Source organism: Drosophila simulans, chromosome 3R (assembly GCF_016746395.2).
Source record: "Drosophila simulans strain w501 chromosome 3R, Prin_Dsim_3.1, whole genome shotgun sequence".
Classification (NCBI taxonomy): Eukaryota; Metazoa; Arthropoda; class Insecta; order Diptera; family Drosophilidae; genus Drosophila; species Drosophila simulans.
Genome location: NC_052523.2, coordinates 1007766 through 1021365, shown reverse-complemented (window position 1 = coordinate 1021365; position 13600 = coordinate 1007766). Strand labels below are relative to the sequence as shown.

Here is a 13600-nt window from a genome sequence, read left to right as displayed (position 1 = left end):
GTAACACTATTTATTGGTATTCCGCAGCTTGGATGAGTCCCTTATACGCAACTCAATTACGCTGAAGGCGCAGGCCAACAAGTCTCGGACGAGCACAAATCCCTCCTCTTCGCAGAGCTCCTCGCTGGCTGGGGAATCCGTCGAGGTGAAGGTCGAGATAACACCGCCGACCAACGCAGACTTGGCTTCCGGGGCCAATCTCCCCAACTCATACTCCCTGGACTCCAATTCCACCAACACAATTAGCCCCAACGCCACCCTTTGTCCGGAGTTTCCGGGCAAGACAACCCCCAGCAGTACCAGCCCACAGTCGCGGAAGCTCTCCGAACTGACTCCAGATAATCTACTCAACCCAAACAGCTTCAACCGGCTGCCGAGCTCCACAGGAGGATCCAGCTCCAGGCTGTACAAAAAGATCGAGGAGATGATGGACCTCAGCTCGCCGTACAACCACTACAAATGCCTCAGTCCCAGCGAGAGCAACCTCACTCAGTTCTACGACGGGAAATACCTCTACGGCAGTGCGGCGGGCGGAGCGGGTGGTGGACAAGCGGGCGGAGGCGCCTGCCCCTCGATAGCCTTGAGCGGCAGTGGGTGTGGGGGAGGAGCCTCTCGGTTCGACAGCAAGCCCGGCTCCAGTCGCCTCCTGCGTCGGCAGTTCAGCTTGGATCGCGACGACCAGCAGGCGAAGGGAGAGCAGCAGCACCACCAGCACTCCCTGCAGGCAAACACCTACTCGGGCCTGGTGGGCGGTTGTGGTGGGGGTGTCAAGAGCTCCATGCTGGACATACCTCTCTTGCACGACACTACTCGCAGTCCCAAGGGAACGCTAACGCGGTCCCACAAGCAGAACTCCGCCTCGATCACCCAGGATCTGGAGAAGATCGAGGAGATCCCGCTGTCGCCGGCCTCCTCGCAGCACCACAGTAGCCTGGACAGCAACCTAAACCGCAGTCCGCCATCAACGCTGGAGGCGCAGTCGCCGCCGCTGCCGCCCATGAGTCCGCCCCAGCTTTCCGCCCCCACATCGCCGGCCCCGTCCAGGACTTTGAACGGGATCTATGCCCACAACAGCAATAGTGCCAGCTCCAATGGAGCGGCCAACAACAATAATGGCACCCATCCCGGCCCAGAGCTGACCCTTAATGCAGAGCAGCTGCTGAGCAGATAGGGCACAATCTAAGGCCCCCAGACAGGGCGCCGAACAAAGCTTTAGGTCTCATCCGAACCGAGTTTGAGTGTGCGAGTGTGTGATGGGGGGGAGGTCAAGCTGGAGAAATGTTGTCCAACACCCATGTTTCACCGACGCACACTTTTTATATATTTTCATAAAAGATGCCTTGAAAATTGGGTTTCGGCTCGTGTGGAGTTGAATGTGCCAGTGGAACTAATCAATAAACCAGTACAAGCTAAAATGAAGCTTTCTGTCCAACTATATCCTTTATTTTTAAAAAGTAAAATAACCCTTGGCCTCTACGTTTAAACGTTCTTAAGTAATAATTGATTCTTAAAGCTCCAGATATTTTGGTTTTTTGCAACACTTAGCATACTTAGTGGCATTCAAAATGGGGATAGCCTATAAATGTACTATTTAAGCACAAATGAATGAATACTTCCAAGTATGTATTCCAAACTTGGAAAAGTCCAGCCCAATTTGGTGAAAACTCATCCTCGGACAACATTTCCCCAACGATTCCTCCCAGTCCCAGAGTGTGAGTATGTGAATGATATCAATTTGAAAATGTTGTGATGTGAAAGCAAAGTACCTCGATCCAGGGCAGCTTGATCCAGCTGCAATTGAAAGTACAATTTAGTTCAAGGTGTGACTAGCAACCTAGTCCGCAGTCCATTGTCATTAGCAAAGATCTGCGTTTCTCAAATATAGAACGTAGACTTTCCGGAATCTGTTTACTTCTAGGAAAACAGGTCCTTGAGCATTTAGTTTTACCCAGTGTTCGTGTTCATATTAGATGGCTGACGACATTACGAGGTTGCTGATCTTAGTAAAATATTATTATTTACTAGTTTGATGATGAAAATGCAATAACTGAATGGCAAATTAAATGTATTCGATTAATTCTTTCCAATTTACGTAACCTACACGTAACCCAATTATGTGAACTTAGTAATCATTTGAAAACTTCATATATGATTTGAAGCGTGACAGGTAACAGAAAAAGGAACCATTGTAAACTTTTCTACATAAATTCAAACCAAACTAACAAATAAACTTGTAATCAAAATGTCTGCATACTAAATATCGGATCTAAAAATGCTGGCTGTTCTTTTGTTTCACTCGTGTGCATGTTCAAATATATACATATGTATACCTACTTATAACTATGGGTACATGAAGTTCCTTTTATAATAACAAATAACAAATTAGATTAATTGGGAATATTAATGAATATAGTGGACATTAAAAAATATCTATGAAATAAGCGTCGCATACGTGAATTTAGTTTTCTAAAGACAATCGTTGTTACTTTAAAGAAAAACAAAAGGTAGAAAAATATTATTAGTCCCCATGTGATCGAGAAGGGTTTGTCTCCGTGTCATAATATATTTTATATTTTGTAACCTAGATGTATTGTAATCTCCATCTATCCCATGCGTATGTGTCGAAAATAAATAATAGAATTCGCATAGAAAAATTGACCTCATCCTAACACTTCTATTCTACGTACATATAGTCTATATCAGGGCTGTGATCCCATATCCTTCCTTTTGACATTGGTTCGGTTAGGGGTTGGAGGCTGAACGACTGATATGGTTGCAGTTGGCAAAGCGGTTCGTCAATCCGTGACGTGGTTTCCTAAATGCCTGGCAAAAACTATCTATCTCAATGTTATTACAAATTATACAGCACCCAAAATATTGACATTTTTCAACACTGCAAAATAAGTTTTATTCTTTCTGGAACCGAACGCGATTCGGTTCAGATCCAGTTCATTCCCGAAAAACATCAGGGCTTGGTTACTGGATCACAGCCCTGGTCTGTAGTCTCTATGTTATTTTAACAGAGTGTAATTAAAAGCCAACTAAAACAGTTCACACAGACTGCTTTAAACAAATATATAATTTTCCCAGAACATTTTGGTTTTGTCATAAATGGCTGATCAAATTTACAACAATTCCTATGTCAATTAAGGCAGATAATATATAACGAAGAGACTATGGTACCCAGTTCATCATCGACTTCCAGATACCGTTTATTCAGATAATGAGTGAACTTGGGAGATGGAGCTATGCCATTCGGAAAGAAACGGTATCCTTGATTCTAGAATGGACGTATAATAAAAAATATCGATATAAACTTGCAAATAATGAGTTAGAACATAAAACAATATTTTATAAGAGCGTAGTCACAGAATCGGAGTGCTTTATCTCTAAGTGCTAGCTTCATAGTTCCCAAAATGCTGGCTCCACAGGTAATTTTAATCAAGAATACACGACTTTATATGATCGGAACGCTTTCCTATATTTTACTTACTTTTCAACAAATCTAGTATACCCGTTGTCTCTGCGAGAAATGGGAATTAAGTGCTCTGAAACATAATTAAGTGCATACTGCCTTGAAAAATTTTTAAAGTCGGAACCCGTAGAGTATTCGTTGATAAGAATGCAACAGATAGAAGGAAGCGCATCCGATCCTGTACAGTATATATATTCTTGGTCAGGACCACATGCCGAGACGATCTAGCCATGTCCATCTCTCTGTCCGTCTGTCCGTCCGTGTGAACGTCGTAATCTCCGGAACTATAGAAGATAAAAAGTTCAGATTAGAAATTAATTTTTTATTTTATTATTTATTAAGACATTGCCACGCCCACCGTTTTGCCCACAAACCGTCTAAAACTGTTACGGTCACACTTTTGTAAAGTTTATTGAGTTTTTGTTAATTTTTTTTCATTTTGTCATTGTTTTTGTATGGGAATAAATCTTTTCAAATTTTCCTAGCCCTCTGATTAGCTGAGTAACAGATAACTGATAGTCGAGGAATCGACTATAGCATACTCTCTTGTTTATCATTAAAACAACAAACATTTCAAGTTAATTGAGACTTTTACCGTTTATGTAACTGTAAATGTAGTCTGATTTGTAGTCTTCGCCGAAATCAACACATTAATGGATATCCAAAAAAATAAATACACACATAAACATATATTTGCAATTGCTTGTTTTTAAGCCAGGAGAAGGCAGAAATTGCTGGACTTGAGAAAATCTAGGCATCTAAAATGCAATACATGGGTTTCGGATAGAACTGACGAAAGGTGGTAAATCACATTTTGCAGCTTTGATAATTTCTATAGGATTGATTAACATACCTTCAAAAAGGTTGTGGATGCAGTCAAGCCCCTTTTGCAAGTAACTACACACTCATTCCAATTTTCTGTTGCTACTGGCTGCTATAATCAGCTTTCAATGGCCAGGGATCTTCATGTAAATCTTTTTTTTAATTTTATTAAGGCATACGGGCTAGCTGAGATCTCCTTTGTGACCTGTCTCTGTCTCTATTAATTAATAAAAAATATTAATTAATAAAAGGTTAGCTATAACAATAACAATGATATAAAATACAATTAAATAACACTGATATAAATAATAATTAACTACTTAACCATTATGAGATCATCATCTCCTGGCTCTGAATATATTTATTCCGTTCTTACTACTATACTATATCCGTCCAAATTTCTAGGCAACAAATGAAGAGATCTTCCGATTACTTCCGTCAAAGATATCAACTGCCAAGAATAGTTGCCTGTTTGAATGGAACTTATATTATTAGTCAGAAGCCTGTAAACAATTACTGTGTTTTCTTTAACATAAATGGTTATTATAGTTTGAACGACATGGTAAGTACAATTTCTACATCTGTTATATTTCCTAATTTCCAGTGCCAGAGAATTCTTATCCAGCATTATCAACGGTCATTTTGTTTTGGCGGACATAGGTGCATATACTATGCAGAAGTTGAAATTTGACCATTACTGAGGAATTTCGAATTGACGATACACACGGTTTGCACGACAATAAAGTAGATGGAGACGATGAACCTGCTCAGTCGCTCTTAGTTTAAACTTTAAACATTACCTATACATACATACATACACTCTGCACGGGTATTAAAAAGGAAAGATTAATGTAGAGTATCCCCATATACATATCTTTAAATTTACAAAAATAAAAATTTCCTCATCACGCGTACTATTTTTTATTAATAGTTGCTTTGAATTTCTAATTCTCTTAATATACCATTGAATTTATAAAGATGTTATTTCGTAATTTCTTTATTTATGTTAATGACCCAATTTCAGTATTTAAAATGCAAATAAGAGTCAATCTAGCCACGTCCCTTTCTCTGTCCGTACAAACGTCGATATCTCGGGAATGGTATGTGATAGCCGAGGTCTTGTTTTTCAATTATTTCTGTGGCAACTTTATTATATAGTTGACCCATTCAACCCGATAGAAATAGAAGAGGGTTGGAAAGTTTGAATTTGATTTAATGAAAACAAACATCTTTCGATTTGCCTGATGACACGGATCAAGAATATACATATGCATATACGTTATGATCCCAAATGTCACCTTTACTAAAATTAAGGGCTTATTCACATTGAATTATTAAAAACCAAAAGTATATTCTACCTCCACAACAACAACTTAGTTTGATTTTTTTTTGTTTTTTATTAATATGTTCTACAACTTAGTGGGTTTCTTCTTGCTTCACTTTCATAAAGTACCTAAACAAATGCTAGTCGTCCTCTTCTTTGTCCTTGCGATGCGATTTTTTCTTTTCGCTACGACTGGAGGATCCTCCGGTATTGCTGCTGCTACTCTTGCTGCTTCGTTCGCTTCGATCTTTCTCCCTGGACTTGGACTTGCGACGGCTGGACTTTTCACGAGATCGAGAGCGTTCCCGACGCGAGCTCTCTTTATCCTTTTCCTTTTCCTTCTCCTTGTCTTTGTCCTTGTCCTTATCCTTATCCTTATCTTTGTCCTTCTCCTTATCTTTATCTTTATCCTTGTCCTTGTCACGAGACCGCTCTTTGTCGCGATGTCGTTCACGTTCCTTTAGGTCACGTTCCTTGCGCTTTTCTTCCTTCAGCAGGTGCAAATAGTCTTCGAAGTACTCCTCACGATAGGACGAGTCCAGGGCTCGGTACCTTGGATCCGCCTCAAACTTTTTCTTAATATCGTACCACCTGGTGTGCCTCTCGATGTCATGTCGCTCCCGCAGCATGTCAAGGAAGTCCTTTCTTAGCTGTAAAAAAGGAGATTACAACTCCATGACTTGATATTTACGTATAACACATACCTGATCCTTCTTTAACAGTTTTTCCTTCTCGCGCCTCCTGCGCTCACGATCGTCGTCGTAGGCGCCACGATCTGAAACGCATGGGGAAAAAGGCATTTTCATTATAAAGGACTGCGTTGGGATTGTAAGATTACCATTTAGCTTAACAAACTAATTGCTAGAGTCAAGCGTAAGAGTAGCTTAAATATTTTAGTTGCGTTCTTACCGCCCATCGCCAATCTCTGTGGCGGTGCCATACCCATTCGCATCTGTGGCGGGGCATTTCCTCCCATCATCATTCCTGGTGGCGGTCCCATGTCTACAAGATAAACATAGGTAAGCCGGGTCTAGGACACGATAAATCAAAATATGCTGAACGTACTCATATTTGGCGGCATGCGCATATTGGGTGGCATAATGCCGCGCAAATTGGGTGGTGGACCGCCCATCTGCGGCGGAGGCACATTCATCCCAGGAGGCGGCATGCCAGGTGGAGGCTGTTGCATATGAGCATGACCTGGAGTTAGCTCTTTAATCCCGCTGGGTACCCATCCGGCATTGTCATTATTCCACTGCGACTCCTGGGTGGGCTCATAGCCGTAGTCAAAGGGTTCTGGCTCGTGAAAGAAGGGTTCCTCAGAGGCGCCGGGTAGCGGAAAGTTTGGCGCCATGGGTCCCAATCCACCCCGAGAATACTCCCGGCACTCGGCGGTCATCACCTGAATGGCGTTCTCCTTAACGGCTCTCTCCCTGTCACCTCCCCTATCGCCGCCTGTGGTTGAGATGGGTCTTGGCGGGCGCTGCATCAATCCCATCCCCGATCGCGACTGGTGTTGCATCATAGGCGGCGGCATTCCCGGCGGGGGCATTTGCATGCCGCTTTCACCGCCCATTCCCACCATCGACTGGATACTGTGCATTCCTGGAGGGCCCATGCCCATGCCGCCATCTGTGAGGATTCCAATGGGGGCATTCTGATTCACATTCTGAGTGAGGCTGGCCAGTCCGACACCGCTCTCCGCCACCCGAAAGCGTTTCTGGCGCTCGCAATAGGCGCGCCACGTCTCTTCGTTAAAGCCGTAGTTGAAGTAGTCGGTAATATCCGCTCCCGGCTTCCGCCACGGCTTCTCCTCCAGCGAATCGATACTGAACTCGTGCACGGCCACTCCGTTGATGGTACCGGCACCTTCAAAGTCCTCGATGCTAAACTTCCCCGCCTGACCAGCCGGCTTGGCTTTGTCTCCGGCAGCACCAGTGCCTCCAGCCAGCAGGTTGGGTCGCTGCTTGATGTTGTAGGTGCTAGGGGCCTGTTTAATGTCTCCAATAACCACGTTGATATCGTCGTCCGAGTCGTCGTCTTCATCATCATCGGACCCTGAGCCGTTCCTTTCTCTCCTCGCGGCAGGACCATCGCTCATCTCGTCGTCCTCTGGGTCTGGCGATGATCGGGCGTCGACCCTGTCCGCGCACCGACCACGATCCCGTTCTCGGTCGCGCTCCCTTCTGCTCCTGCTGTCCGTGTTGGGCAATGCATCCTCGTCCTCCTCCATTTCCTGCGCGGGATCGTCGAACTCCGAGTACTCGGGCACCTCTTCCTTTGGACAGCACGGCCAGTCTTCAGCGGAATTAGTTCCGGCCGAAGCGCCCGGCTTTTCGCCGGCCACCAATTCGGCCAATGCCTGAGCCTCAGCCGCCGCCGACTCGTGCTCCGCCGTGAGAGAATCCCCGCCGTTGCCCAACTCGCCGGTCGTCGAGTCAGGATTCGAGGTGCCATACAGCCAGCTGTCCTCATTTGTGTCATCTGCCATTGTAGTTTCTTAAAAATGCAGGAATAAGCAGCAGCTATTGCGATGGACAAAATTTTTACAAGAAACACAACGCGGCAGTGTAACCATTCCGATACATAAAAAAAATACCAGTCGCCCAGTAAGTAAATACTATAATACTGTTTCAATAAAAATACAATTCTTTTAAATTAATTTTTGATGCCCCCTATACGGAAACAAATATTTCTAATTAAGGCCGAAAAAAACTTGAAAATTAAAAAATGCATATCGTTTTTTTTTAGATTTTATAGTTCAAAATCCGAGAGTCGAAAATTTTAATGAAGTGTTTAAAGATATGTACGATAGAACATATAGAAGTTTTCAGAGGAATTAAATATTAAAACTTTTGTTTGAAACTTACGTTTTAGATACTCGCCAAATGGAGTAAACGTCGCCGTATAACTTACTTATTTGTGGCTTCTTTTCCCACCATCATGCTTTGCAGATATACATAGATTTAAAGAAGATTTTCATTTTGTAACGGTGTGCGTGAAGTTGGAAGTGTTCTTAATAGAAATGTAAATGAATAAGTCTATGGATATGTATTGATTAAACTTGATTACCAGTGTTTCAAAACTTGGGCGGAAACCGAATAATTTCTTGTTTCAACAAGACGTGTTCAAATTATTTTTGTGCGGAAATGGTCGTTTTTTAATTCATGTGGGAAAAATCGAATGCCCATGATCAATGTTCCAACGTGTGCTAGGAATGTTTTTCCTCACTATAATATACATTATTTCTGTGTTCCAAGCAGATTCACTTGAAACTACATACCCCTAATCTTAAATCATTGTACATCTAACCATGAATTGCATTACACCTGCAGAATATTTTGCTGTGACTATAATAAACATAATCCTATTATCTCTAATCTTGACTCTCTGCCGCCCTTAAACCAATCCATACTGACTTTATTAACATTTAACAAAATTTATCGCGTATCGTCAGCGCGCCTCAGTCGATGAGCGGGATAGAAATGGCAAGACCAACAATATAGCGAAGAAATATTAAAACATTTTTCATAAGTGTGGGAGTGTGAAGTGAAGTGAAGACTAAAAAAAATATGAAGAAATATCAAAACATTTTTTAAGTGTGGGTGTGGCAATTTCGGAAGTTAGAGTAGGCGTGGCAAAGGTTTTTATGCAAATTAATAGAAATTTACAAGACTAATAAAAATGTAACAAAAAATATCAAAACATTTCTCAAAAGTGTGGGTGTGGCAGTTTTGGGCGTTTTATGGGCGTGGCAGCATTTGTAAACAAGCTTGCGCTCTCTGGAAGCTGCACACTTCATGTTTTATGTTTTTTATGTCCTGAGTTCGAGGCGTCCATACGGACAGGGATAGATCGATTGATTCTGATAAGGAGTACATATACTTTTTATGGTAGGCAACGCTTCCTTCCGTCTGTTACAACAACTCTAGTATAACATTTTACTCTCCGAGTAACGGGTATACATATGTAAGAAGGGCAACACAGATCACTATCCAAGACCGCGGCGAGCCACGCCCTGAGCCTGCCCAGAAATGTTCCAGGCAGGAACTAACTTGTAGTGCATTGGAACGATTTCAACAACAAGCTACAGTATATCCCGGCGACACTTGCGGAGCTGTTTGCGCAGCAGCAGAGCATCCAATTCGGCCTGCTTTCGCCTCTCTTCCTCCTCGATGGCGCGCCGAATTTCCTCCGCCTCGTTGTTGGCCTTCTCTGAGATGATGTGGACTTCGGGCAGGAAGTCCAAGATGCCCTTACGCATGAGGTACTGGTAGTTCATCGCCACTGAGTACTTAATCTCCTGGCCAGTTATCGCGCTTAGTTCCTGCCAGTGAATGTACATCCAGTTCTCATTTCGGATATCCCTAATGCTGTTGTAAACCGGAACGAAATCGTCGATCTTTGCAATGAACGTTTTGGCCACATCCATAATCTCGATTTTTTCATGAAATATTTGCATTGACTCGGTGAGTTCGTCGCGCAGCCTCATCAGGTTATTCCACACATCCTCCAAGTCCAGCTGCGCTATCGGGTTGCCCAGGGTAGCGTCCTCGAGCTTCAGGAAGTTGGCGCAGCCGTACCACAGGTTCTTGTAGGGAGTGAAGCTCGCGATTATGCTCTCCAGGAACTCAACAGAGAGTGGCTCCAGCTCGAATAGCTCCTGCCGGAATTGCAGAGTTTGGCTGACCTTCTCGAGCTCCTTTATCAGAGCCCACGTCTTCTTAATGTCCACGGACGTCTCCTGGGCGCGGTTCGTATTAAACGCCAGTGAGTAGGCCTGCACCTCGTCGTTGAGGGACTCCAGTCGCTCCTCGAACGCTTGGCACTCGCTGGCGTGCAGGCGGAGAAAGTCCTCGATGTCCACCTTCTGCTCGTCTTTCAAGGTGGATAACCGCACCATTATCTGGTGCGGCCAGGCATACACGTTCCACTTCATGGCGAACTGGTGGTCACTCAGGTTGTAAAAGAAGCTGTCCAGCAGGTCGTACTCCAGCCACATGACCTGAATGTCAGCCTTTAGCTCATCCACTAAGTCCGGAACAGTCTGCGCAAAGTCGCGAATCTCGTACAGGTGTTCAATGCTAATCGGACGCTCCGCGATTCTGCGGAACATCTCCAGGCAACGGTCCAGCAATAGCTCATTCGTCTCATACATCCGGTCAACGTAGTACTCGAATATGCGTCTCACGACTTCGATGCGCTTCTTTATCATGAACTGCTTCAGTGTATCCACGTTTATGTAAAACGGTCCAATGGTAATATAGGCAGGCAGGATCTCGCGCAGTTCCTCCTTCAATCGCTTGTTCTCCAGAATGTCCCGCTTTACCTCCGAGGACGGCTTGTGGGCCTGCGCATATGCCTGCATATAGGTGTTCACATTGAGAAGGTAGAAGTCGATGAATCTCTCGTAGAGTCGGGCGTACGCCCTGAGGGGCAGCACCGCCTTGGCGTAGCAGTTCTTCAGAAGCTCGTTCTCCCGCAGGAACCTGTCCTCGATGAGCTCCACCGTCAGGATATACAGGTTAGGGGCGAACTTCAAAAAACTCATGACGGACCCATCGATGCATCTTACTCCAGACGATTTCTCCAGGCACTTCTTAAAGATCTCGACCAGCCCCGGCTGGAACTCATCCGGGTCAGTGGAGTAAAACACCCTGCGATCCTCGCTGATGCCAAGGGTCATGGCGAACACAGGTTTCTGAAAGGGGAACTCGGTGTCGATGTAGTTATTGGTCCACTTGTAGTTGGACTTCAGCTCAAGGAATTGCAGGCAGGGGTCGCAAACGAAGTGCGAGAAGTTCATCAGCGACGTCTCGAGCAGCACCTCCATTGACTCTTGCATACGGAACTTGACCTGCAGTATAAACCGCGAGATCTTGCACATGAGATAGACCGTCCAGGTGTTGAGGGAGATGTCCAGCCAGCCCTTGCCCAGGGCTCGGAGGACCACGGTGATGACCGTTGTCAGCTGTTGCGGCCAATAGACCTTAAGGAACGTGGCCACGTTGTCGCTATGCGCCTCCTGCGCCTGCAGGAAGTCCACCAGTGCCAGGGGCTTGCTAAAGTTGCAGATGAAGATCGAAAGTGTTTCGATGTACTGGCACTCGATGGCCACTCCGGCCATGGCCTCGATGCCGCCGCCGCAATAAAACAGACTGGCCTTCAGGAAGTCGTACCGCTTCTCCTGCATGGTTATGCCAAGGGCCTGCAGTTCCAGACGCTCCTTCCCGGAGACTTCCACCGCGAAAGACCGGGGCAGAAATTCCTTGAGGTTGATGTTCCGAAACTGGGGAAATTCCTTGGGCATCTTAAGGATAAACTGCTCCAGCTCGTATAGGGCCATCAGGCGCTCGAACACCAAGTTCACCTCGGAGCGTAGTCGTCTCTTGCACTGCTCGGACACCTTAGCCGCCTGCAGGACCAATTCGATGGGCTTAAAGCTATAAAACACGGTGGACTCAATGTCCTCGTGCAGGACGCAATCCACGATCAGCTCCATCAACATAAGCTGCTCCCCCTTGTGCCGCTCGTGAACAGCAGCCTGCAGTCGCTTGATGTACTTGTGTGGGTCCTCTGCCATGAACATGAACTGAAGCTTGGGTACCGTGTAGGTGCATCCGTCCTCCAGCGACAGAAGCGTCCAGAGGTCGGAGTCCTCGTGGTGCGCGGTAACAGCTGCCATGCCCCACTGGCAGTTCAGCAGGCTTTGGTTGTAGGGCAGGTACGCCTTCGCCGGCAGCGGGTAGTGCGCATCTCCGACCACTCCCAGCTCAAACCAGGCCGCCGGAGAGTTGATGTCAAAGTTGCTGTCGTCGAAGTAGCTCAGGGGAAACTTGTGTGGGAAGGCGAACTCGGACATCACATTGTACTGCTCCTCGGTGGGCTGCAGCACGTCGTCAGTGAGGCCCGCCTTGGCCAGCTCGTTCACCAAGTTAATCTTCTGGTACTGACGACGCCTCCGATCCACTTCGACGTCCTTTGGAAGATGCCGCTTTGGCACGTAGCGGGTCTGGATCACCTTCGGCAGGATCGTGGGCAACGGAAAACGGTGTGCCTTGCCCATCTTGTCCATCAGAGTGAGCCATCGTTGGGCCTCCTGAATGGGGTAATATACATCCGTAAGCTGATTCCGCGGAATATATAGCTCCTGGTAGTTCATCATAGTAGTTCCCGGTCGGGGCGGCATGATGCAAATGGCTTTCTCAGCCTCACGCTTGAATTGAGTGCCATCGGGACCCTTGTTGCTAAGTGAGCTGGTGCTGCTCTCATCGGATTCCTGGGAACCATCATAATTTTGTCCCACCTCTAAGTTCTCCGGATCCATATGAAATATATTGTGAAGGTGGATTTAAATGAGAAAGTGGCGTTCCTTTCAAAGCAGTGTATTTGTTGATTCTTACAAAGCCCAATCATTAATTATTGCTGTTTAGTCAAATTAAACCAAACAAATCGATTTTATAAAATTCATAAAATTAATAAATTGACTTCAGTAAGGTGTTTGCATCGCATTTGCGACCATATAAACTTTTATACATTCTGGATTAGTATAAACTGCCGAGTCGATATAGCAATAGAATAACAATAGAATATTGTATTGTAATATATCAATATAATGTAAAAATTGGTCCTTTAATATACCGAATTATTCTACATTCTACATTGTTTAAATTTTGACAAAATTTCATTTGACTAACTTATTAGTGGAAAATAAATCCTAGCGTCATTATTTTTTCATAACTAGAAATAACTAGAGTTCGAAAACGTAGTTTTGGAACAATCTTTAATTTCAATTTCAAGCTTCTTTTGTTGGTTTTTCATATTTTATTAATCAAGTCACTTTTATCAGAATAGAGGGGTAATTGTGATAAAAGGTTTACTAGATTCAATAAACAGGTTGAACAGATAAAAAAGGCTTTTGCGACCCTATAAAATATAATATTATTGAACAGGCCGACCAGCCGCCCAAAACAACGACG

The 13600-nt window shown here is 44.7% G+C and overlaps 3 protein-coding genes across 4 annotated transcripts in view; 1 reads left to right on the top strand and 2 right to left on the bottom strand.

Moving 5' to 3' along the window:
- Positions 1-4167, top strand: part of LOC6726703 — a 59583-nt gene extending 55416 nt beyond the window's left edge. For both annotated transcript variants that reach the window (XM_039295643.2, XM_039295644.2), the window contains exon 15: positions 28-4167. In XM_039295643.2, the coding sequence (XP_039151577.1) occupies positions 28-1171 (1144 nt within the window). In that variant the 3' untranslated portion in view covers positions 1172-4167. The remainder of the gene's footprint in view (positions 1-27) is intronic.
- Positions 4168-5489: 1322 nt separating this feature from the next.
- Positions 5490-8233, bottom strand: LOC6726702 (pre-mRNA 3'-end-processing factor FIP1). The gene is made up of 4 exons (XM_016176096.3): positions 6687-8233; positions 6531-6623; positions 6326-6396; positions 5490-6271 (listed from the first exon to the last, which is right to left on the bottom strand). The coding sequence occupies exons 1-4, from the start codon at positions 8110-8112 to the stop codon at positions 5762-5764; spliced, it is 2100 nt and encodes a 699-aa protein (XP_016033186.1). The 5' UTR covers positions 8113-8233; the 3' UTR covers positions 5490-5761.
- A 957-nt stretch (positions 8234-9190) lies between these two features.
- LOC6726701 (dynein axonemal heavy chain 1) lies at positions 9191-13082 on the bottom strand. The gene has a single exon (XM_002102076.4). It carries the CDS (start codon positions 12946-12948, stop codon positions 9709-9711), a length of 3240 nt encoding a protein of 1079 aa, XP_002102112.1. The 5' UTR covers positions 12949-13082; the 3' UTR covers positions 9191-9708.
- Positions 13083-13600: the final 518 nt, after the last annotated feature.

Coding starts and splice junctions, on each gene's coding strand:
- LOC6726702 (XM_016176096.3), bottom strand. CDS start 8,112: ATGGCAGATGACACAAATGAGGACAGCTGGCTGTATGGCACCTCGAAT. Junction 6,397..6,530: donor ACAGAGATTGGCGATGGGCG/GTAAGAACGCAA, acceptor CATGCGTTTCAG/ATCGTGGCGCCTACGACGAC. Junction 6,272..6,325: donor AACTGTTAAAGAAGGATCAG/GTATGTGTTATA, acceptor CCTTTTTTACAG/CTAAGAAAGGACTTCCTTGA.
- LOC6726701 (XM_002102076.4), bottom strand. CDS start 12,948: ATGGATCCGGAGAACTTAGAGGTGGGACAAAATTATGATGGTTCCCAG.